The sequence below is a fragment of the Protomyctophum parallelum genome, assembly GCF_964188405.1.
Source record: "Protomyctophum parallelum genome assembly, chromosome: 9".
Taxonomy (NCBI): Eukaryota; Metazoa; Chordata; class Actinopteri; order Myctophiformes; family Myctophidae; genus Protomyctophum; species Protomyctophum parallelum.
This window is the reverse complement of record NC_139706.1, coordinates 24,348,908-24,374,343: the sequence shown is the minus strand read 5'-3', so window position 1 is coordinate 24,374,343 and position 25,436 is coordinate 24,348,908. Positions and strand designations below refer to the sequence as shown.

The window sequence follows — 25,436 nt, the reverse complement described above, 5'->3', positions numbered from 1 at the left end:
CGATAGCTGAGATCAATCAAAAACAAATGAGGTAAGACCCTTACCCTGTACAAAGCAGCAGCCCTATTATGCTAATTCCCCATATTGAAGGAGCAAGCCTCTGCTTCATCCTTTACACTATATGCTGGTTCAGGGGGTGGTGAGGTGGGTGCGGGGGGTAGTAGGAAGGTATGTAGTCTAGAAACTATATGGGCTACAACTGTATATGCGCCTCAGGTATTGTATATATGTATACATACAGTAGACTGTCTTAGCCTGCATTAAACTGTATATGAAAGCTTCAGTGCATGAAAATATTGGATGTAAATTAAAGTTAAGATTTGATCCTAACAGATAATGAAAAACAATTACACTAACTCAAGAACAATATTTCTTACGTTTTGAGTGTAACCATAATACAATGTACACAATAATATAATTATGATACTGAATGAAGAGCACCAACATAATTAACTTTATGCATTCCATTTTCTATTTCATTGATACTATGTTATACTTTCATACTCTTCAAAACCAATTTGTTATCTAGCTTGTATTTGCCATAACAGGTTTAAAATTTTGAACACAACAAAAAAATATGTCAGTATTTCTTTTCAAATGTTCATCCAATCATAATATTAAGATTTGATTTCTACTAGCACTGTAAGCCAGTGACATAATTAAAAAGAATCAGCCATAATAGTGAAAGGACATTGTTACATCTTAATGATCAAATTCAGCTTACACATGCCATTGAGTTGTCAAAATCTTAAAAACATTTTATCTTTACGAACTGATAAAATGTGTGCTAAATGCAATTACATGCTTTCTGCATATTATTGCAAAATATGCATTGTTGCTTTGCCTAACGGAAACAAGTAAAATTCAAGTAAAGTAAAACAAAATTGAATAGGGAGAAAATTTGGAATAGAGAGCTGATGGGGAGTTTCTTTAAGTCTCCTCCGTAATAAAATGTATGACTATTCTATGCTGTAATGCATCACCTACCCTGAGGCGGATATCTGGAGCTGAGAAGGCTCTGAGGGTAGCATCTCCTCCTCTGTCCTTCTCTGGGATGGCCTCTGCCCGAAAACATCCCTGCACTCCGGAGGGGGAGAAGGGGACTGGGAGGGATAACTGGCTGCAGTGGAGGCATAGGACATGTGGGCACGGTAACTGGGGCTGGGCTGTCTGCTACCCTGGCCCCTGCTGGGAGAGGTGGTCAGCGAAGACCTCCGAGAGAAACTAACGGTGGCAGAGGGCTGCAGGGTGATCTCTGGCATCTCCAGAGACCGGGAGGTGCGGAGGATGCTGGGGCGGGGCGGAGGCCGCACTAGGATATCTGGGGAACCCGGTTGGGTGCTAAGTGGACTTTGGGAGAGTGGAGAAAGACGGGAGGGCTGGAGTACCAGCGGGGGGAGACTGGGGTCAGCCCGGCGCCCTTCCCTCGGGCTGAGCCAGGACTGAGGGCTACTACTTGGGGCTGTGCTTGGGCTCCCTGCACGGGCTAACGGGTCAGGGTAAGGCAACACTGGTACACCCACACCGTGGGATGTGTGTCTGAGCTGGCCGAGACTCTGGGCCTGTTGCATAGCTGAACGCCTAACCGGAGGCCCTGAGGGCCTGTCTCTGCCTGGAGGAGGCACAGGGACCTCCAGCTGCAGGAGACCAGGGCTAGATGGATCCTTTAGGGGAGGGAGGTGCAAGCGGCTTGGGGGAATAGAGTGGGGGGGGTATGGGGGAGGGTCGGACGGGTCCTGGGGATGATGTAAGGGATGGTGGGGTGGGTATATGAAACGTGGGCCTTCCAGACCTAGGAAGGGGAACTCGTGTGGCTGCCAGCTTTCGGGCGAGCGTGGTGGTGGGCTGTGTAAAGAAAGAGAATGACCAGATGCAGTGTACTGATGATGCTCCATCATCTCCCCACTTTCCTCCGGGATGGACGGGTAGCCGAAAGGCCCCTCGGCGGTGCCCGGAGGGGAGGACAGAGCAGAGCTACGTGGGCTGATGTCAGGCATGTAGAAAGGTGGTGGAATCCCTGATTCTCCACGGCTGCCCAGATACCCATAGAACGGGCCCTGGGGGAAGCCCCTGTAGCGGGAGGCCGGCGCCTGCCCTGAGGCGTGAAGTGCACTGCCCTCCACAAAGCTCATACCTTCCATGGCCCTGTGCAGGCGGGGGCTGTAGTTGGGGGGCTGCGTGGAGGAGTCCAGGCTGGAGGACGTCGGGGAGAGCTGGGGCCGGAGCGTGGGCATGATGGGGGGCAGAGGCCCGGGGTCAAAGTCATTCTCCTCGTCTGACTGCCGGAACTCCGGGTACATGTCCGACTCCTCCGCAAAGGGGAAGCCCTGGATGCGGCGCGCCGGCGGACTGAGGTCCATGCAGAATCGTCCGTCGGGTCCGCGGCTGATCAGCTCAATGGGCGTGGTCACCTCGGCCTCGTACTTGGACACGCTGTACTTCTTGCCGGCTATCGCGCGCTTGGTTTTCTTGTATAGAGACAGCTCTTTGTCCTTCTCTCGCAGGGGGCTTGGCAGCTTCCTGACGTAAAGACCGGGACCGTGGGAGTCATCCGAGGAAATAGAGCGCGGCCGAGACGGAGGAGAGCTCTCTGGACTGATCTTCCCTGACGACAGCCTGACAGAGGAGACAAAGAGTGCGCTGGGTTTAGAATGACGGACAGTCGGACACTATAGATGGAACTCTACATGACATGTTGATGAGAAAAATAAAACAGACGAACGAGCAAGCAAAACTATTTAAAATAACAGAGAACCAAATGGCAAAATACTCAAAACCATGGTGCCTTGTCAATGCATCCATAATGAAATGTATTATGATAATTACAAGCAGCAACCTTGATAGCACTGCAGCTAATGAACCAAGCCAGAGTGACAGTATGAGATAAGAACCAACTACGCAACCAACACTACGTCCCACAAATCTCTTATCTAATTCCTCCTCTTTAGCAGAACTGAGGTCTATTTGCATATGCTGGTATGGCATATGAAAATAAAAACTATCCAGGATCTATTTAAAGTAAGATTTTTTTCCCCACACCAGGAGCAGCATTGTCAACACTTACTTATTAAAAGGAATTACATATGGTAGACATGTAAAAAAAGGAATGCATATACAAAGTACTGTACATGCAGCCGACTCAATGCGTATACAAAAAGTCGGTGCATGCGGTTAGGCCGGTGGTGGCACACTAAAGCAAATAGTCAGTGTCAGTTCATAGTTTCTATGCAATGCAATAACCATGCAGGGCCAAGCCAGTGCAGCACAGCGCACACTGTATTATGGTGCAGGCAGGCACTCACAGGGGGCTGACAGGCGGGGGTATGTAGCTGCTCCTGGCAGGCTCGTCCCAGCAGGGCTCTACCCCTGGCAAGGGGGTGAGGGGAGGCCTGCGTTGGGAGACAAATGACATGGGCCTAGTTCATCTGGCAGCTATATCAATTGGCCATATTTACAGCACACAGCAGCCACTTTGCTCTTACTTCATACTCAGGCGGTATAGTGTGTATTCCCCCCCCCCCACCCCCCCCCCACCCCTGGGTATGAAGTAAAATCTAAAATGACCGATGCCTGAATAAGGTCAATAATCCATGTAGGACAGGCTACATAATTAAGGAACCCCTGACCTGACCTGGACCTTAAAAAAAAAAAAAAAAAATAACAACTCTCGGAAACCTATCTTTATCCTATCAATTATCCTATCACAATCAACTGGACATTCAATATAAAATGATTTTCTACACATTGGACATTATCACATGACAATTACATTCAAATGACATTATACATGAATACAGATTTACACAGACACAGACACAGACACATATACAGTACATTGCATACACACATAGCTGATATTGTACATTACAATGTGCAGAATTAAAATGATAAACAAACAGAATTGACCATTTATTACACTAAGAATCATGCAGAGAGCAGACAAGCCTTTAAGGTTAAAGAATACAAATGGATCAAAAATCAATAGAGAGACTGCAGCAGTGGCACTCTGGATAATGTGCTTAAAATGCTGACTTTGCTATTCTGAACGATGTCTGTGATCCACTAGAGGTAGCTATTGCACACCAACATAATCTCTCTGGTCTGTTATCAAGGCTTCACCACTTCAGTGTGTCAACTGTTATGTGCACTGTCTACAATGCATCATGCAGATGAATAATAACACCTCCTCTGCAATAAACGTTATACTTCCTCCTGATAAGATGCAATGGAGAACACACACTGAATGACTTTATCCATCTCACGGGTAATCATTTACTCACCAGACTGTACTTTCAGCTGCCTTACACTGCTTGTTAATAATACACATTTCTTATAGTGTAAACTATTCAAACATGCCGCTGAGGAGCTTGTCATTTCAAGTGGTAAGGAAGGTAGTGTTCAAGACCCTCTGCAGGGCTAACTACCTCCAGGGGATCACAGGGCATTGTCTTTGGCTTTCAGAGGCTACTTACGGTGACTCTATGCTTTTCCTGAAGTGTGTCACTGACAAGGGAGGGTCTAAGAGAAGAAAGACAGAAAGAAACATAGTGTTTCAGAGCGAAACATAGCCAGTAGAAACTAGACGGCAGTACATAGCACAGAATAAAGCCAACCTGGTTTGCGTTTAAGTTTGCGGCGATGCTGCTTGTTTACGAAGCAAGCTGCTAGAGTGCTGAAAAGAACCGCCGCTGCCAGGAAGCAGATGGTTGCTACGACGCCCGCAACCACAGGTCGTGCCAACCCCTCGTCGGCCACCTCTGCAGGGGGGAAGGGATCTGATGGAGCATAAGTAATCTAATTACAGCATGTTACTGTATAGGTGAGGTAGGATTGACGGGCCGGACACATGAAAATCACACGTTTTTTTGTTTTGTGTTCATGGTTAAAGGCACATGGACTGTACAGACTGTGATTCTGCTGTCAATAAGCTCACCTGTGCTAGACACACCCACTACGTTGCTGCTGTCGCTGATGAGGTCATCCATGACTGCCATCACTCTGAACTCATACCAGGACTCCTGCCAGGGATACAAACAGAATCACACTCTGTTTTTTTCATAGTAGCTAAGAGCAAACACATGTAGCTCAGTGGGGTGATTGTTCAATGCAAATAGTTAGTCAGTGTGATGTGAATACTTTTGTTTGTTTTGTTAAAAAAAAAGTGGGCAGTGACTCCACTCCCTTTTGTGACTTAATTGATCATATTCAGACAGCGGCCATTTTGCTTTTTTTTGCCACTGTATGAATATGGTCAATTGAGACAGAGAGTGGAAAAGCTGATAGGGAGACAGCATAGCAGAAGAAAAGGAGGAATTTATCTATCAGGAGTCAAAATGGCTAGCAAGGACATGCGTTGTTAAGTGCTGTCCCAGAAGTTAAAAACATAGGGTGGAACAAAGTGTATATGAGGGCTTTAACTAATGTGTGATTTTCCAAAAAGTACAATAACATGTTACGGTCCCAAGGAAGGAGAAAAGAAAATATACTTATGGAACTCACTGAATACTTACCTGTACAAGGTCTCTGGCTATGAGCTCAGTCTCAGTAGCTGGGATCAGGTCGTCCAACACCTCCCATCTCTCACCGAGGCGAAACTCCAAGATGTAGCGATCAATGGGTGACGAGTGGTTCCCTGGAGGGAGCCATGTGAGAAGGACTCCATGCTGCGTGCGATTGGCTGTGAGGCACCGTGGTGGAGTAAGAAGCACCAGTGGTTCTGGGGTACTCAAGGGAGAGCCTACGATACATAGAGTAAAACCACCAGTGTCAAAGCTGCAGTCCCTAACTTTTATGTTACTTAGCTCCTTTTATGTTACTCGGGATTTGAAACCACATTTCAACCACTCGTCCAAGAGGCAATGCCTGTTTGGCCAGGGGAGATGTTGCATTAGCTGTTATGAGCTTCAAGCAGTATTACTTCTTGACCAGTAGGTGTCCTACGCGACACCTACATTTCTCAGAGGAAACATACCACACAAACATACCACTCTACTATAGAGATTTCTTAAAATAACATTTTGTTCATTACGTTCTGGATTACCGGTCCACTTGGTTACATTTGCACACTCTTTGAGTTACAATAAATTAACTATGAGGATTTTACTGCATAAAGTGAGAGAGGTAGAGCATATTGTATTGACAGATAATGTGAACAAACTCAACTGGAAATGCCTTGTATGACCATGGCTGAACTGCAGAGTGCACAGTTAGAAGAACAACAATACAAATAATTCATGTCCTTCACTGCTTATTGTGGCTCAACTGGTAGTTGATCTCTGCTTGTACTTGTACTGTGTTCTTTTTTACTATTTCTGCATGTTTGTGATGGCGTGACTTTCTTTTTGTGTGGGAGATAATGGGGACAAAAAGGCAGTGTATTGCGAAAATAGACAAATATTATGCAAAAACCTAACTATAAAGCCGAATAAGCATTCTACAGCATTATATTTCACACTGCAAGAAAATAGCAAGAAAAATAAACAAAAAACTAATGATTGAAACAGAAGCATGTTTACTTATATTTTAAAAGCAATTTAAGCAGTACTCACCTGCAGTGTTAACTGTCACAACCTCACTGAATGGCCCAGTGCCCAGTTTGTTTTGTGCCAACACACTGAACTGGTACTCTGTCCTGGGCTCCAGGGCTGGCACCACCAACCATATCTGAGTGCCAGAGACAGGCATAGAATGCCAGTCATGAGGCCCAAAGTCTACTCTCTTCGACCTGGGGAACAGAAATTGAACAGAGAGAAGGCTGAGTGCCATTTCACTTCATTTAAGCATGTAAAACTATATAAAAACTGTATTCAAAATAGAAAGTTTAATTTTCCTAAAATTGAACAAAATGAGATGGGCCGCATGTATCTCTCTTTGGAAATCATATGCTTACCGGTATCTAAACTAGTTGGGCCACTGGTTCATCAGACAACCCTTTCTAACCCTTTCTCTAACTTATTACATACCGGTATGCAGCACTATTAATTGTAGACTTGTACAACACAACACAACACAACACAACACTACACTACACTACACTACAGTGACTACACTACACTACACTACACTACACTACAAGTAATAAATGTGCAGTGCTAATGAGATGCTAATACGATGCTAATGCAATGGCTTTGTATTACATTCCATTACCTTTCCAATAAGCCTCAACTTTAATTATACATAATCTATGATCTGTTATACTGTAGTTCATATAATAATAATGCACGTCAATTTGCAATGCAGCAAATCATGTACCCGATAAATGAACGTTTGAGTTAACCTTTTTACCTCTTTGATGGTAAAACAACACTTTGCTCTAATGTCAAACTAACATCATACCTCTCTGTCTTCTAATGTCTTCACATCAGCTTAAAGCACTCTAAAATCCTGAGTGTTAATTTAACTCTGAGAGTGAAAGAAAATGGACCCCAAAGGTCCATTTGTTCACTCTCAGAGATAAAAGAACACTCAGAATTTTGCTGTGTACTCACACTGGGCCATACCACACTGAGAATGTCTGTTCAAAGCCACCATCATATCCTGGTTCCCAGGACACATTAGCAGAAGATGTAGAGGCCAACACATGGATATTGCCAGGAGCATGTGGGCTGGTACCTGGTATTTAGGAGAGAGACAAATACTGATTAAAACGCATTTGTATTAATGTAGACCTTCACCCAGCTGATGGCTTCCCTGCTGCTGGTCATATTGGGCGCTCGAGGCACCCTGGCCTCTCAATCCATTCAGCTATAGCTACAACATAACTGACACAACTGGAGTCGGAGGTGGTTGTCTCCCAGCACTTCTATTGAGACACTTACTGTAAATCCTGAGGTCAGGTAAGAATACTACGGGTTGACACTTGCACAACACTCAGAGGGAAATAACTTGCCTTCTTAAATGGGCTCTCCATTATAGGTCAAAAGTAAACACTGTAGGTGCTCGCACGAGGACATGGACTGCAGCTTTAACGCTATGTAAAACATTCATATTTTATCACTTCACAATCACTTAGTAAAGCAGCAGCTATGCTGTCAAGTTCACTTCAGTCCCTCAACAGCTGTTTTGGTTAGTTAGACTGTGAGTCATATTGAGTTCAATCCAAAAGAAGTGACTAGGCCACATGATCACAACGCGTGCACGCACACACGCACACGCACACACGCACACACACACACACACACACACACACACACACACACACACAGATTTTTTTTACCACTTTAAACGTAGTTACATCAGCTTTTTGAAGATAGCGATCTACAGTACAAGCTCACAACATGTCACAATGCTAATGGAAGATTCGCCTGGTTCCTGGCTATTACAATGTAACGTAAAATAATCTAGGCTACTACACAATTCTTGTATGGGTCCTTGGCACAAAATATGATGGGGGGACAAATACTTAATTTGGAGGTCCTTGGCATTAAAATGTTTGAGGGAGCCAACCCAGGGCAAAGCCAGGAGGGGAAAGAAGCGCACCACCTACAGTATGTAGATGCACTGCGGTGCGACAGCTTAGCTAACAACACTGTAGAACTCAAGAACCTGATGTTAGGAGTGTGGAGGGCAACAATCCCGAGTTGGTGTTGGCTAGACCTCACTCTCACAGTAACTAAGTAACTAAGTACTGTTGTTTTAAACAACATTAGGAAGCACGCCTACAGTAAATACACAATCTTACAGAAAAACAAGCCCAAAGTCGCTTATAATAAGCGGACTTGGCAACACTGGCTGTCTGTAGCCCAGCTTTGGTGACACCTGTCAGATGAAGGTCAGTCACTGCGAGACAGTCTGGTCACTGCTTACATTGAAACCACAAGCCCTGGGGTGTTGTGGTGGCCGAACTGTCCCTGCTGCAGTTTTACTGACCTTTTTTAGATTTATTTTTGGCATTTTCATGCTTTATTCAGATAGATACAGTGAGAGATACTGGAAACAAGGAGAGAGAGATTTTGCAAAGAGCTTTGGGTCAGATTCCTAGGCATTAATTACTGAGCCTTAATGGTACAGTATACGCTCTACCAGGAGAGCTACCAGGGACAGGGTACCCCAAGTTTCACACCAAGGATGATAACAATGGCCTGGGCCGCTGGTGTAACGGTATATATATATTTATTGCTTAATATTATATACTGTATATGTATTTATATGGTGATAGTATTGGTATAGTATGGAATTATCTTCGATGTCTTCTAAGTTCTAATATACTGTATATATACTGTATATCGATATATACATGAGTGGTAGTTACGTTATGATTTATGAACACTGTATTAGACTCATTCTCATCCCTGCAGTTGGATGGCCGTGTATGGGACTAATGGGTCATCAGACAGTGTGATTGTCATCAGCTGTCTGTCTGGGGTGTTCCCGTTGGCCATGACCGTGGAAGCCTGATCAACCATTGGCTGGCGGTCACGTGGGAGAGCTAACGGCCGTAGCTCTCCACACTACTTAGTTCATTCTCCTCCAGACAGTGGCTGGGAAAACATCTTCCCCCATCCGTCGTACTGCCGTTTGTTTAACTAACTGTTTTGCCTTATTTTGTTATTGGGACATTTGTTAATATTTACCTCCAGTTGAAAAGAAGTGTTCAGTTTGAGTTCATACCTTTATTGTCTTTTCTTTTTTTAGTTAGAGCCATTTATTGTACATATTCTTGATTATCTTTATTATTCTACATTATTATGAATAAATACTCGCATTTAGACCTAGTTTCCGTTTCTCCTTTATATGTTGCATTACCTTTTACCCCTAGACAATGGGTCTTGTAACATTTAGTTTTTTAGTTTCATTTTAGTTAGACGCAGTGTTCAGTTTTTGTACACCATATATCTAGGGGGAAAAATTCCACAAAACTGCATGTCTGCTGCCTGGAACTCACAGCTAAAACCCTTACTGTTTGCCACTGCCTTATTGAGATTTGTTTAATGATTCTTCTGCGCTCCAAGTATTACTCCTCCTTATTTTACTTTTATTGTATTCAAATGTTTTATATAGTTTTTTTTTAGTTTTTTTTATATATATATATTTTGCTCTGTGTCTCACTTTCTGGCCCCTTTTCCACCGGTTGGTTCCCAATGGGAACCGGTTCAGTTATTTTTGGTTCTTAGTCCATGAGCCAGAGCTCCAAAATTGGAACGTATAAAACCATAAAAACCATACCTATATTAGACTGTTATCACCATGAAACTTCCCCAATTATGTAGGAAAATATGCAAAATAATCGAAAATATGAAAAAGCTACTACTGTGGAAGGGTTATCATGTATTCATTTACTTGTATTGATCCTATAAACAATTTAACATAGGTCTAGTTTTTCCCACCAATTTTGGAGCTTTGGCTCATGGACTAAGAACTAAATAGAACTGAACCGGTTCCCATTGGGAACCAACCGGTGGAAAGGGGGTCTCTGAACAATTTGATGAACGAAACACTGATCAATCGAAATCCACCAGAAGGTACATGGCTGAAAAGACAACTGCATAGTATAGCATCTATCTAAATGGACAAAGGAGTGCTAGGCCATATGAGTTGGAGTCTGAAATGGTGAGTTTTCAGAGGAAAATGCAGAGGAAAATGTACCTATGACCAGGAGTCGTGTGCTGGCAGTGATGCTCGTGACCACGTTGGTGGCGACACACTCCCATTCCCCATGGTCCTCCTTGCTGAGGGACAGGAACTGTAAGCTGCCACTGGCCAGGATGTTGTGCTTACTCCTGCTAGGCTTCCCCACCTTCACAAAATATATACACAAATAAAAACATTGAATTAAATAGATTCCATGAAAGTCAATCAATCAATGACAAGCCATGCGATTTTTCTTTTCTTTTTCCTATATATATATATAATATATATATCTATATATATATATATATTATTTTTTTTGACGAAGACTATCTACAAGCTCACAATTGAAGCACCTTATTATGATGACGTGTTGTGAGCTTGTACAGTAGAATCTACATCTATTTTCTCTATCACCTATTATGACATAATACCAGAATACGGATGTTAGAACTGGCGCCAGAATAGGGGTGCACAAGATATTTTGTCACCCCACCTTTCAGTCTCCCCCGATCTCCATTGTGTACACAAAGTTTGTGTGTGTGTGTGTGTGTGTGTGTGTGTGTGTGTGTGTGTGTGTGTGTGTGTGTAATAAAGATAAGCAGGCCCGGTGTTTTAGCACCACGGCCCACAGCTTGCAGGGCCCTGTGCGAGACTATTTCAAATATAGGTACAGCTGTTGCTTCAAACCGTATTCATAGGTCACTGCTTTCAACGTAACGCAACACAGGAAACCCCGCTAGTGTTTTGGGTCGTCCAACAGTTTCTTGTGGGAGGAGACTTGAAAATAGCAGATCCAGTCGGGGAGCACTTCACCACTTCACCAAGGGGCCTAGTTCTCTTAAATTCCTGATAATGTCCCCCCAAGGCTGTTCCTATATGAATGACATGATTCTCAATGACAACTTGAGAAAGCCCGGAGGGGCGAAACGTTGTTGTATTTATAGGTTGAAATAAAAGAGACGGGGAGCAGAATTATATTGTGTGCGGACATTCCACTTTTTTCTTCATTTAGTCATTTTTTGGATCCAGCACCGTATTCTGAAACTGGGATGTGCATATCGTTTTCCTTCTTTACCTTTATGAATGACCCCCATAGAAGCATGTGTATAGCTTGTAGCTAATGTTAGCTTAAACACTTGATACAATATTATTAATTGATCATTTAAAACGCAATGAGAGTGCAGCAGAGGGGCTATCCGAAAATAATGCACATACACCGAGCATTCTGTCTGTGGTCATGTGGTACAAAAATTCACCACAAGTACATCCACCACATCAAGCAGCATATAGAGCGCTAGATGGTTTGGTTCTCTGTCGACGTGTGCTTTGTGGTGTTGTGTGCTTTGTGGTCCATAGTCTCACTACCTTTCTCCAAGTGATGGTTGGTATCTCAGGGTCTCCGGAGGCAGCACAGGGAATAACTAGCTCTCTCCCAGCCTCCTGACGGTACTCCCCTCCAGGCCTCACGTTAAAGTAAGGGGGATCCTGGACACACACACACACACACACACACACACACACACACACACACACACACACACACACACACACACACGCGTCACAAACATTCGGTTTTATTACTATTGGAAAAAAAGATACAATAGTTATGAGACTCGAAGGGCATTCATTTATGAAAAATCACACGCATGTGATGTGAGGGGCGCTCTTATCGATTCGTCATACGTCATCATACATGATCTCATTCCGGCCAATCACAATTTCCGTCCTCACTTTTGTCTTCAATGTTTTGTTTACACAAACACTCAAAACTGGCCATTCATTGTCAATGGCATTCAATGTTTACACAAACACTCAAAACTGGCCATCCATTGTCAATGGCATTCAATATTTGTGTTAGGACAATATTTGTTGTTAAACCCTCAAAGCTGGACATAGGAGGGGTTAGCGCCCTTCAGTTGAAACATGGAGATACAAGGTTTCTGCCTGAAAGGGATGATATACTGTAGTCGCCATGCCAATCTTTTATGTACCGTACCTTTAGCACCAATGTGGCAGGGGGGGAAATGCCCATGGTACCCAGGGCGTTGTAAGGCACACACGTGTACGTGCCCAGGGAATCTTCTGTGGCCTCTGCCACCCGGATACTTCCATCTGGCATCAGGCTCCAACCAGGGTACTGAGACAGAAGAAGAACAAACGTGTTCATTTTTTAAAATATCTTACTCTCCACTATATACTACATCATCATTTGACCTACTGTATAAATAAGACAGTGATGGTGAATGTTAAAGTAGGTGAAATGCATGTATTAATGAGGTGCTGGCAGATGAAAATAGTATGAGTCGCCACATTTGTATCTCCAATGCAATTGTATTGAGACAGATCAAACGTAAAATAGACACCATGTCTAATTGCTCAGACACTATGGCGTAAAATTGTCCATTCATTGTCAATGGCAATTTAATGTTTGTGTAGGACAATATTTGTGCACACACACCAAAAGCTGGATATAGGAGGGGCTAGTGCCACTCAAAATTCTATTATTTTTTAAGTCTCAGCAATGCTCACATTGGAGGTATGACTGTGTGCAGAGTCTGCATACTCATAATTCTTGCAATGGCTGGACTGGGAGTTGAGTGCTTGTGGGACAGAGAATCAACATCTGGACTTGTTAACTTGTAACAGTGGTAAACCCTGAGGCACACCGACCTTCTCCACACGGAGAGGATAGCCATCTTTCTCCCATTTCACTGACGTCACAGGTGGGTTAGCATCCACTGGGCAGCGGATGACCCCTGGCAGCTTCCGTGGGACATAGATGACCGGGGGCATGTTGATCACTCGGGCAGGGTCTGAGGGACAACGTAATTAACAATCAGGAGCAATTTTACAGGTAAGTAATCAATATCATCTCTCTCAAATATATGATGTAATCACATTCTCACCAAAAATGCCAATTCATGCCAGTGTCTTGTTAACTTGACATGAGAGATAAAACCATATTTATGGATGATTTAATGATGTGCTTCGTTACAAACTTAGGGAATTTAAATTAAGATTTCAAATTCCCTTAGATTTGATGACTCTTATTCTGAGGCCAGTGATGAAGCAGGTGCCCAGGCTGCAGTGCTGCAGATCCCCATCTCTCTCACATACACTGGAGCACAGAAATCAATGACCAGTAGCAACTTGGGAGCAAATTAGCATAGCCAACACACTACGGCTGACAAAAAAAGAAAGAAAAAAGAAAAAGAAATCAGATGGCCGGGAGTGGCATTTTGCTTTCATTGGTTCTGATGAACAGAAAGGAGTCTTATTCAAGTCTTATTCAGACTGGCACTGCTATAAGCTAACTCTCCTTCTAAGGACAATGCTAGTATCAGAATATATAGTACTTTTATCATCAAATCCTTACAAAACATGAATATGGCAGAGTGGGTCATACATTTGTGGCAAAGGGGGCTCAGTCATAAACGACAGGAGCAGAAATGATTTCTTTCTCCACAACACATGACCTTGAAATTGAGGAAGGTTACTGTAAACTGAGCATTTCTATGGTAAGACACCGGGTGCTGATAATCTAGCAGTCTAGCAGCCTCCATACTGCTGCTGTTCCCTGCTCACACACAGCTCACTGTACAGTCTCTCCACCCCTCCCCCCTATACTGCGTTGCCATGGTAACACTCACACTGAACAGTCAGGTGTGCCGATGCTGAGGGCGAGATTCCGAGGCTGTTACTTGGACTGCAGGTGTATTTTCCAGCATCCTCTGGCTTGACCCGGAAGATGATGAGGGTGCCGTCGATAAGAATTCTTACTCTGAGCTTCAGATCACTGCGAATATAGGATGCAGACATTTTTTGTCACAATATGTCACTGAAACATGCTAGATGTCATGAATGCAATTACACCAAGGTGCCATGAGAGAGCAGCACAGAGTCAGACAGCAGCCAGTGCTAAGAGGGGTCTGAAAGATAAATCTTCTAATTGCCATAATCACCCGTTGTTACAGCCCTTTTTTTCTCCCTTGCTACCCTTTCAAATGAAACACTCTAATGTAAAGCAGATAATATAATTGCATTTTGAATGGAGAATAAATCCAGTGCACTGTGCATCATGACTATGACATGACAAGAAATACATTTAGCAATTATCTTGTGCATTTTTTTTTCAATAAATCAAGTTAGCTCAAAAAAAACAATCTCCGCCATAGAAGAGAAAAGCATAGAAGAGACATTTCCATATAGCAATGCTGTTCTTCCGTGTCAAACACAGACAAGGAAGATATCAATCCATTGGAGCTTCAGTGACATGTTTTGTTTGATATGAAGATGCATTAGCCATATGGTGTCCATAACAAAATAAGCAGCCATGGATGTAACACTTGCTTTACACGTCAGTCAATGCTCCATTCACTTATTCTCCCTTGCAAATGTTGTGTCTCACTTTCTAAAGGCCTCCTGGCTACACAGTACACACCAGAGCACTGCATACCTACTGTAGCAGGACACAACCACAGAGTCATGTGATAGTGTCATGAGAGCATGCGAATGCACCTGGCACGGGCCAGACAGACCCCTGCTAGGGTCACTCTTACATCCTCTGGGGCCACACCAGGACAGGTGAGCGTGCGCACGCACGCACGCACGCACGTACACATGCATGCATGCACGCACGTACACACGCACGCACGCACGTACACATGCACGTACACACACACGCAGCCACCTGCCAAGTCATGGCCACTCAAGGCTCCCACACGGCGTCACTTGCAACACAAAGGTTGGGCCATAAATGCGCTAGATACTGTAGCTCCAAGGACAACGATGAAGCTGAGGCCTCATTCACACATACCAAACACCAATCCAGCAATGTTTGATCGTTTTTTTGGGCCACCACAATGCTTTTCCAATGGGAGTCACATGGTTTGATCAAACATTTGTGTTTGATTGCTGATTGCTCCCCCCTCATCAAAACAAAAATGTTTGGTCAAACCATGTGACTCCCATTGAAAATGAATTGGAGCAGAAATCAAACAGCAATCAGACATCGCACACGGACCGAACATTTGTTGTGTACACAACAAATGTTCATTTTCAATGGGAGTCACATGGTTTGACCAAACATTTTTGTTTGATGAGGGGGGAGCAATCAGCAATCAAACACAAATGTTTGATCAAACCATGTGACTCCCATTGGAAAAGCATTGTGGTGGCCCCAAAAAACGACCAAACATTGGTGTTTGGTACGTGTGAATGGGGCCTGTGGCTTTCAGTTGGGGAAAATGAAGGTTCCACCTGAGACAATTAGTTATACACAGCTATTTTTTTTAAATGCTCCATAGCGTCAGGTGTCCCATAGCTCATACAGGAATAAGTAAAAAAAAAAAAAACTAAAACACAGCACAACATGGTTAATAAAAACACTAAAAGGGAACATAATTTAAAAATATATACATACAGTATCATCACAAAATGTGATCTGTTAATTAGACACTCAGATAACACAGAACAGACAGAACAGGCAGTTAGATTACAGTACAGAAGTGAACTCGATCATAACTTTACTTCTTGAAGTAGACGTTATCCTCTTCCCAAAACCAGGTGTAGGTGAGGTTTCCAGGATATGCCTCTGCTTGACAGGTGAAGAGTGCGTTCTGGGATATGTTTACAGTGATGTTTTCTGGTGGTGATACAATGTATGGAGGCCCTAAAAGACAGACACATTACATTTACGTTACATTACATTACAGATACATTTCAGTATCATGAACAAGTGGCAACACATTGTGTGGCTTTTAATCCTGAACAGAAAATCTAATAAACCTGTTACACTAAATACAGACCTTAGTGTACTTCCACAAAAGAAACAGATTGTGGGCTTTGGCAGACAGAGTACAAAGTATGCATATTTACAGCATTTCTACAGCCTGATGTGCAAGACAGCAAGTGGCTGGCTGCTGTAATCTTAATGTTAGTCAGTGGAGGAGCTGACGCATGCTTCACAGTACAAACCTTTTGTTCCCTGCGGTACTGTGTACTGCTTAAAAACAGCAGACGCCATTAAAGGTATAAGGTAAGCCCCAGATTCAAGCCACCTTGTTGTTTCCATCATAGAATGCAGAGCCTTATACTGTACATTAGATAGGACTACTGATTATCCAGTGTGGCTGTCTCACTCAACAATAAAAAAAAATCCAAGCATGTGGAACTCCACATGGGAACAGTGAGGCTCCAATGTTGATTTTGCACTTATATGAGTCAGTTATATGAGTCAGTTGTCTACAAATGGTAAAAAGGACTGCTTTTTGTATACGTTACGTAGCACCTTTCTCCAATGCGCTTTAAGGGCCTTTCAAACGCGCCTATAGTTCATTTCCAATGAGACCTTTTTTTTGCAGTCGCGGTGCGACAACTCAAGCGTATTTACGTGAGCGCGGTCCCATGAATTTGTTGCGAGCATGCTCGTTTCGTGCACACGGCCGCGACTCACAAGAAATGGATTCTGTTTACACACACACACACACACACACACACACACACACACACACACACACACACACACACACACACACACACACACACACACACACACACACACACACACACACACACACAAAATGATCGAGATTTGAGACTAGAGAGCAACTGCAGTTACTGCATGTAGGGTAGGCTATTATAGCCAGAACGGTCTTACTGCACGTAGGGTAGCCAGAATGGTCTTTGCGGCGAGAGGCAAGAATGCAACGGCACAACGACAATTGCGTAACAAAATGGGAACGGTGCTAGAGAGACAGACCACCAGCGAATGGGAACGGTGCTAGAGAGACCACCAGCGAATGGGAACGGTGCTAGAGAGACCACCAGCGAATGGGAACAGTGCTAGAGAGACCACCAGCGAATGGGAACGGTGCTAGAGAGACCACCAGCGAATGGGAACGGTGCTAGAGAGACCACCAGCGCCGGTCGTGAAAAACAAATTAATAAATAACTACCGGTAAATAGACCAGACATTCCCCAATAGTGCAGGGACATTCAGACCAAAATGACCCCTTCTCCGGCGCCTATGACACACACACACACACACACACACACACACACACACACACACACACACACACACACACACACACACATACATACGCATGCGTGTGTGTGTGTGTGTGTGCTGTAGGTGCAAAAGACAGAAAGGAGACGAAAGTGAAGGCTGGTATCACAGCGATCTAACTGATCTGTGTCTAGCAGCGAGCATAGTTAATGGACCGGAGACAGACTGTGATGTTCTCACATGCACACCACGCACGCCACGCAGGCCACACACACACACACACACACACACACACACACACACACACACACACACACACACACACACACACACACAGCTTAAAGAATGGCTATTGACTGAATCATACAGGCCTTCAAGCTATTCAACATTCATCAGTTCATGGAGTTGAATGGTTCTTTCCTAGATGCCTAGATGAAAAACATCGTGGTTTGAAAAAGGCCCACTTTACCAGTAGCAGTAGTACCGGTAGGTATGACATCTTTACCAGTAGCAGTAGTACCGGTAGGTATGACATCTTTACCAGTAGCAGTAGTACCGGTAGGTATGAATTCTTTACCAGTAGCAGTAGTACCGGTAGGTATGACATCTCATCTTTACCAGTAGCAGTAGTACCGGTAGGTACAGTATGACATCTCATCTTTACCAGTAGCAGTAGTACCGGTAGGTATGACATCTCATCTTTACCAGTAGCAGTAGTACCGGTAGGTATGACATCTTTACCAGTAGCAGTAGTACCGGTAGGTATGACATCTCATCTTTACCAGTAGCAGTAGTACCGGTAGGTATGACATCTTTACCAGTAGCAGTAGTACCGGTAGGTATGACATCTTTACCAGTAGCAGTAGTACCGGTAGGTATGACATCTTTACCAGTAGCAGTAGTACCGGTAGGTATGACATCTCATCTTTACCAGTAGCAGTAGTACCGGTAGGTACAGTATGACATCTCATGTCAAAATGTCTCTATAGTAGACATAGTTACGGTATTAGTAATAACTAATAAGTAAAACTATAGTAAATAGTTTGGGGAATCCAGAGAAAAAAACAGCAGATGTGACCATCTAACAAGTGAAATTTAGCAGAGACCCCCCGATGCAATTGTGCTATAGATCCTCAAAATAGGGCCCAGAGTGCACACTCTTGGAGTTAGGATTTGACTATGGTGTAGAAAGACATTTCCTTACCTTGAACCAACAGGCGAGTGGTATGGAGAACCTCCCCCTGGTCACTGAAGGCGCGGCATGTGTATGCTCCTCTGTCATCTCTAGTGATGCTGAGGATGCTGACACTGCCGTCATGCACCTGCGGTGACACACAACAAAACACACAGACGGTGGGGATCAAAAATGTGCATGAATGAACATATCACGGTGTGATTCTGCTACAGGAGCAGTCATCTGTCTGTCTGTCTGTCTGTCTGTCTGTCTGTAGCTAATCTCGGCAAGTTTCTTTTGCACAATGCCAATAGGCCGAAGAAGTTCCTACACAATTCTTTCTCCGCCAGGCCGGTAAGCGGAAAGATGCAACCCATGACAGCCGTGGCTAGGCTAATCTGGCAGAGATATGTGCTCCATGAAGAGCCCTTTTCTAGATTCACATAATGTGTTATATTATTTTTGAAATATTTAAATTTTATTTAATAATGATGGCTGCGTTTACGTACATGGACAATATTTAGTCATTCAGAATAAATTCATTTCGAACAGTGATTCATACCTATTCAGACATAGGAGGGGCTATCTCCCCTCAAAAGGTGAGGACAGAAAATTGAGGACGCCACAAGTGATTAGCCGGATTGGACTTGAGGATAAAAAGTGAGGACAAGAGCGCCCCTCACTTCACACGAGTGTGATTTATTTCAAATTAACTTTGGCTCTGACGTGGATCTAATCTCTTCACATGGTAACCTTGGAAACGTTTACTGTAACTCTTTGTCACCAGGCCTGTGGCCCTGTACAGAGGCGCTGACAAGAACCAAATAAATCAGAAGAAACACACACTAACCAAACCTAATAGAAATACCCCCATAAATTATGCAGTAGGTTGTACAGTTCTGTCCATTCAAGTCACACTGAGCTGTGGACTGTCCATTCAAGTGACTGCTGCACCTCTGGGATTACTCCTATTGACCGATTCACACAGCGGTCATCCCCCCCACTGCACCCCCCGAGTATGGCGTAAAATCACCAGCGCACGGTGAATTAATCTGTCTTTAAAAAAAATGTGCTTAGAGAGCTTAGCAGCTAAAACTACAAGACACACCCAAATAAGATATTCCTAGTCTGCTGCATGGTATCCGGTACCACTGCATCTATCTATAAACGCACCAAGTCTGTGTGTACGTGTGTATGTACGTCTGTAATCCACGTAACTCGAAAACCGTTCTTCAAATTCGACACACGCATTCCACACCACCACAGGGAGTGCACTCAGTGCAGTGCCCGGTGTCGAGTCCGTCAGATATAGCTGGTTGTCCAGAACCACGCACAAAAGCCTCTGGACCTGATCACCCCTATATACGTCCATATATGGAGCTGGCCTGTTCTGACATCCTAATATTGTTCTGACATCACAGTGATGTTCTGACACACAGAGTCCGCGCTAGGTACCGCTCTAGTATAAACAATGACACGATTAGCCTTTTGTGCATAGCTACGATCTTGACAGAATAGTTACATTGTAGCAGACCAAAAATAAACGTTAAACGTTAAAATTATAATGTAAGATGAGCAAGGAAAGACTAACATAACAACTAGAAGAAGTGCCCCTCGGGGGACAGGTCTCCACCAGGATTGATATTTGTATAAAATGGACTAAAAAGAGTATTGCACATAAATGGGCCTCCTAGTGGCACTCAAAAAGGCAGAATTTAAAAGATGCAGGCCAGATGTTTTTCCTTGGGCTTGTAGGGAGTGTGCACTTGGCGTGACTTGGCCTGTTATAGCGCCACCATGAGGCTGATTTGAAAAATGTCAAGTGGCATTGCTTCCTCAGTCTAGTGAAAAGGAAAGGAAAGGTACTATGTTTACCCAGGGTAACTGGACTAAGCTCAAGAACTTGTTTACAGCCAGGCCCTGCTCATAGAACATTTCATGGTAGAGGTTCAATGCCTTCAACGGTGGTAATTTTAACGTGCCGGTCCGGGGATACGAACTAGCGACCTTCCGATATCAAGACCACTCCGCAAACCGTTCGGCCACCGCTGCCTCTGGGGAACATGCATGCACAGTTTCACTGCACTCGGGCCCTGCATTCATAATTTGCTGTTGCTAACCGCATCAACACAGAGTGGGACACTGGCCGCGGCCATTTTTAACATGCGCGCACATCCACTTCTAGTCTAAGCCCACGATTCACAGCTCTGTATTTCAGAAAGGACATTGAGGGGCCCGTTTCTGGTGAATACAAGGGTTTTCAACAGGCTGTAGCCACTCGCGGTCAGCTTTTTCCTGCTTTTTCCGACACAACAACATCCAGGGATGACACTACACACAGCAGTTTGTCAATGTAACATTCGGTTACGGATATTTGGCTCTTCAAAGTAAGTGTTACGCTCGATAAAACCTTGGCAATACGCTATCGAGGGATTAATTCATGCTGGCACGAATTGAGTTTGAGTTTTTTTTTCAGATTAGAAGAAAGGGACGAATGGAGGGACGAGACAGACAGCAGATGACGGGTAGGCATTAAATGATGAGAGAATCTCAATGTCTGCTATGCACAGGCACACTGAGACACTTGGATTAGGTTCTGAAATAGCAAGGGGTTGCTGAGGTGATGATAAGGATTTCTCCAACCTCTCTACTTTCATGTCACATTCCCCCCTTTCTCCATCACATCTCCATGGAAGAGAGACACAGAGCAAACATGCCTGTGTATCCAGGATCACCACCATCGACGTCTCCTCGCCACAAAGAGAAGCTTTCCTTGTCTTCGGGCTGTGATTCACTGCATGCAGATTGGTGACCTGCTTCAACAGCTACTGTACAGTCAATGTCAGGCCCAATAATACAAAGTTTTTTTATGAATAGGTAAATGGACAGGCTGGTAGAAGTTATGTGTTTCGGGGCGTACCATTGAAGCTATAGTGAAGTGAGGCACTTGGCTCTCACTACTGATATTCATTTTTTTGTGTAACATCCATATTAGCAGTAATGTAATATTCATGCAGTAGGAAGGGATTAATAATGCATTAGGATATCACCCCATCATTTACTAACGCAAGTGTGTTAGAACCCGGGGCTTCTCGTTATGACCTTTTGTAGAAGCTGTAGCGGGGAGGGATAATAAGATAAGAAAGAAGAAAGGGTGAGTTGGGGGAGCCCCTATGACACAGGGAGACTCCTGCACACTACAGTCCCTACAGAAGAAAGGGTGAGTTGGGGGAGCCCCTATGACACAGGGAGACTCCTGCACACTACAGTCCCTACGGAAGAAAGGGTGAGTTGGGGGAGCCCCTATGACACAGGGAGACTCCTGCACACTACAGTCCCTACAGAAGAAAGGGTGAGTTGGGGGAGCCCCTATGACACAGGGAGACTCCTGCACACTACAGTCCCTTCCTGTACATTACATCACCCATTCAGCACAAAATGACGGTATGACTTCAAATCAATATCACGATCAGTGTTGGGCAATATTACTCAAGAGAGTAATGTTACATATTACATATTACTCCTTAAAAAAGTAATAATATTACATTACATTACATTACATATTATACTTGGAATAAAGACTAATATATTACATATTACTTTTGTAACCGCAAAAAAGGGATGTACAACAACACAATCTGTTTAGTCAGCTTCTTTTAGAACTGAATCCAATTGTTTTTGAATAATAATATCCCTGGGTCGGCGGTTCGAATCCCGGCTCCTCCTGTCTACATGTAGAAGTGTCCTTGGGCAAGACACTGAACCCTACATTGCCTCCAATGAGTCGGTTGGTGTGAGCTTGCCACCATTGGTGTGTGAATGTGGGAAGTGAGGACGCTAGCGTCGACTGTTCGCCGCTTCACCTCCCAATGTATGAATGAATGAACCATTGTACAGCGCTTTGAGCACTTGGAAAAGCGCTATAAAAATGCAATTCATTATCATTAAGAAGAGTCACCAATCAGCCAAAAAGGCTATAAAATAAAGCAGCAATCTCTCTCAAGCTTTTAAATGAAATCTTTTCAAATGGCAGCCAACAAAACAAAAAAGTAATATGTAATATGTGATGTATTTTTTACAACGTAATATGGTATAATATTACAGTTTTGGGAGAATAATATACCTTACTTTATACTCTTTACTGGGTAAAGTAATAATAATATTATTATTACTTACCCCCATATTACTGTAATATTATTACAGTAATATGGGAAAGTGTGGGAAAACTACTAGCGAAAAAGCAAGCAGTTCAAATTAAACAATAAATATATATATACTGTAGGTAGGGTTGGGATTCGTTAGGATTTTAACGGTTCCGGATCCTTCCCGGATCCCTCTTAACGGTTCCGGTTCCTAACGGTTCCCTTAACGGATCCTAATATTATTTTTTTCCCCGTTTTTCTGACATAGATTATGCTTATATTATAACTAACCTAACCAAGTACATAATAAACACAAATTAATTAATTAAATTATTGAAAATGCACTTTACAATTATGAGGTGGCACTATTATTTAAACTTCACCACCACCAGCAGCAGCAGCTAGGCACCACAACAATATCATTGTTGCAATTTGTACTGTATATTAAATATACAGTACACAATATTGATATTGTTGTAGTGACAAATGTTGTCTTTAATGTTCAAATTAATTTAATATGAAGGACCCCTTACCCTAATGGAAACAAGCCATAGTGCTTTCTTGGATTATAGCAGACCTTGTATTGAACTGTAGGCTACGTTCCTGTGCTTTTTTTCTGCAAATTGTTTATAAAGTAATCAATCTATGGCGGTATATGCACCTAAACGCTGGGCTCTCAACAGCCACGCAATTAATTTAGAGCCAAATTAAAAGCACGTTAGTAGTTTTTATTTTCCATTACGTTACTAGCCTGGGGAAAGTAAACCAGCCTTGCATCAGATCGTCCCCCGCTGGCTGTGGTGAAGCTGCGGGGAGAGCAGGCACGGCTTTCCGCATGGCTCTCAAACGCGATGTGTAGGCATATTGATTTTGAGATGTTTCCTCTATGTTCACGTGGTACAAGTTGCAACAACCTTTGCTAGCAACTCTCGCATTTATTGCACTTTGCATGCTCACTGCTCAGCTCAGCCTCAGTCATTTCCCTCTCTGTTAACCACACTTTGGCGACATACTTATACTGTCCCACTCGCTCCACAGCGGTCGCTGAATGCACAGAACAGTGGGCGTATCCTCCCCGACCCCACTCACTCATGTAGGTGGGGTGACGTCACCCCAGGCTCTGCTTGCATGCAGGCACAGACACAGCGGAGCTAAATGACAACTGATGAGATCCGTTTGGGGAACCGTTAATAAAAAAACGATGGAACCGGCTCCGGATCCGCAATGTCGGAACCGGGTCTGAAATGGACCCGGTTCCGAATCCCAACCCTAACTGTAGGTAGGTATATCTCAAACAGATACAGCACCTACCGTGCAGGTCTCATGAAGCGAGAGAGGAAAAGAGGCGGAGCCGTGCTCACCGGGGATAATTTAAACGGTGAGACCGCCTCCCCGGATCATGTGGGTATGACTATTTTGGTATTTAGGTAGAATCGGTCACTCTGACCGTAGTTTTTGCACAAACTAACACCTGGACCACTTTGGTGCGGACCTAACAACTGCAACGAAAGGTAAGAAAGCCTTCTAGCATGAAATTCTCCTTTAATGTGGGGGTTCTTGACATGAAAACGTGTGAGAACCAGTACCTTACCGAATATTTTGCATTGGTTCCGAGCTCCTCCCCCTCCCTCAGCCAGGTGATCATTGGTTTGGGGTTTCCCTGGGCGGTGCAGCTGAGCAGGCTGTTGCCCCCCTCTTTTGCTTCCACATATTGCGGTGGTGTTGTTGTAAAAGTGGGAGGGGCTGTAGGAGAACAGAAAATATGAATCATTATAAGTGTTATTATTCACATAACAAATATTCACCTTAAAATCCGGAAAAATATTACAATTTTCACATGCACACCTGATAACATGAATAGTCGACGATGATGTACATGTGAACACACCTGCTCTCGAAGCGGATAGTGTGAATAGCAATCTTGTGAGACATAGAGAAAGACAATAGGCCATATATAGACTGAAAATTTAACAAATGCATTGGTGTAACTGCAGCAGCTACACTGTAGCTACTGCAGTCATAGACTCAAAGTGGTAGAAGTGAGTATTAAATACTGCACTGAACAACTCTAATGTTAGAATTATGTAATAGTTAATATGGTATATGGTAAATATATGAATTATTTATACATTATAACAGGACTGCAGGTTCTGATAGAGATTTAGGTTAAGATGTAGATTTGAGTATCTACTAATTTATCCATTTGTAACTCAGAGTATAAATGTAACAAAATTTATCTTTACTGGTCCACATCAGGTTACATGTGTACTCTCTCAGGCCTCATTCACACGTACCAAACACCAATCAAGCAATGTTTGGTAGTTGCTTTTTGTTTTTTGGGCCACCACAATGCTTTTCCAATGGGAGTCACATGGTTTGATCAAACATCTGTGTTTGATTGCTGATTGCTCCCCCCTCATCAAACAAAAATGTTTGGTCAAACCATGTGACTCCCATTGAAAATGAATTGGAGCAGCAATCAAACAGCAATCAGACATCGCACACGGACCGAACATTTGTTGTGTAGGTGTGTACGAAGCCT

The 25,436-nt window shown here is 43.5% G+C and overlaps 1 protein-coding gene across 1 annotated transcript in view; it reads right to left on the bottom strand.

Moving 5' to 3' along the window:
* igsf9ba (immunoglobulin superfamily, member 9Ba) overlaps positions 1-25,436 on the bottom strand; it is a 64,621-nt gene that overhangs the window by 8,159 nt on the left and 31,026 nt on the right. Inside the window, exons 4-19 of the mRNA XM_083773054.1 lie at positions 24,486-24,637; positions 18,783-18,900; positions 16,099-16,240; positions 14,220-14,365; positions 13,240-13,382; positions 12,566-12,706; positions 11,935-12,054; positions 10,585-10,735; positions 7,488-7,611; positions 6,549-6,724; positions 5,511-5,737; positions 4,934-5,018; positions 4,614-4,775; positions 4,473-4,518; positions 3,303-3,389; positions 988-2,616 (exon numbers count right to left, since the gene is read on the bottom strand). Coding sequence (XP_083629180.1) covers positions 988-2,616; positions 3,303-3,389; positions 4,473-4,518; positions 4,614-4,775; positions 4,934-5,018; positions 5,511-5,737; positions 6,549-6,724; positions 7,488-7,611; positions 10,585-10,735; positions 11,935-12,054; positions 12,566-12,706; positions 13,240-13,382; positions 14,220-14,365; positions 16,099-16,240; positions 18,783-18,900; positions 24,486-24,637 — 3,649 coding nt within the window. The remainder of the gene's footprint in view (positions 1-987; positions 2,617-3,302; positions 3,390-4,472; positions 4,519-4,613; positions 4,776-4,933; positions 5,019-5,510; positions 5,738-6,548; positions 6,725-7,487; positions 7,612-10,584; positions 10,736-11,934; positions 12,055-12,565; positions 12,707-13,239; positions 13,383-14,219; positions 14,366-16,098; positions 16,241-18,782; positions 18,901-24,485; positions 24,638-25,436) is intronic.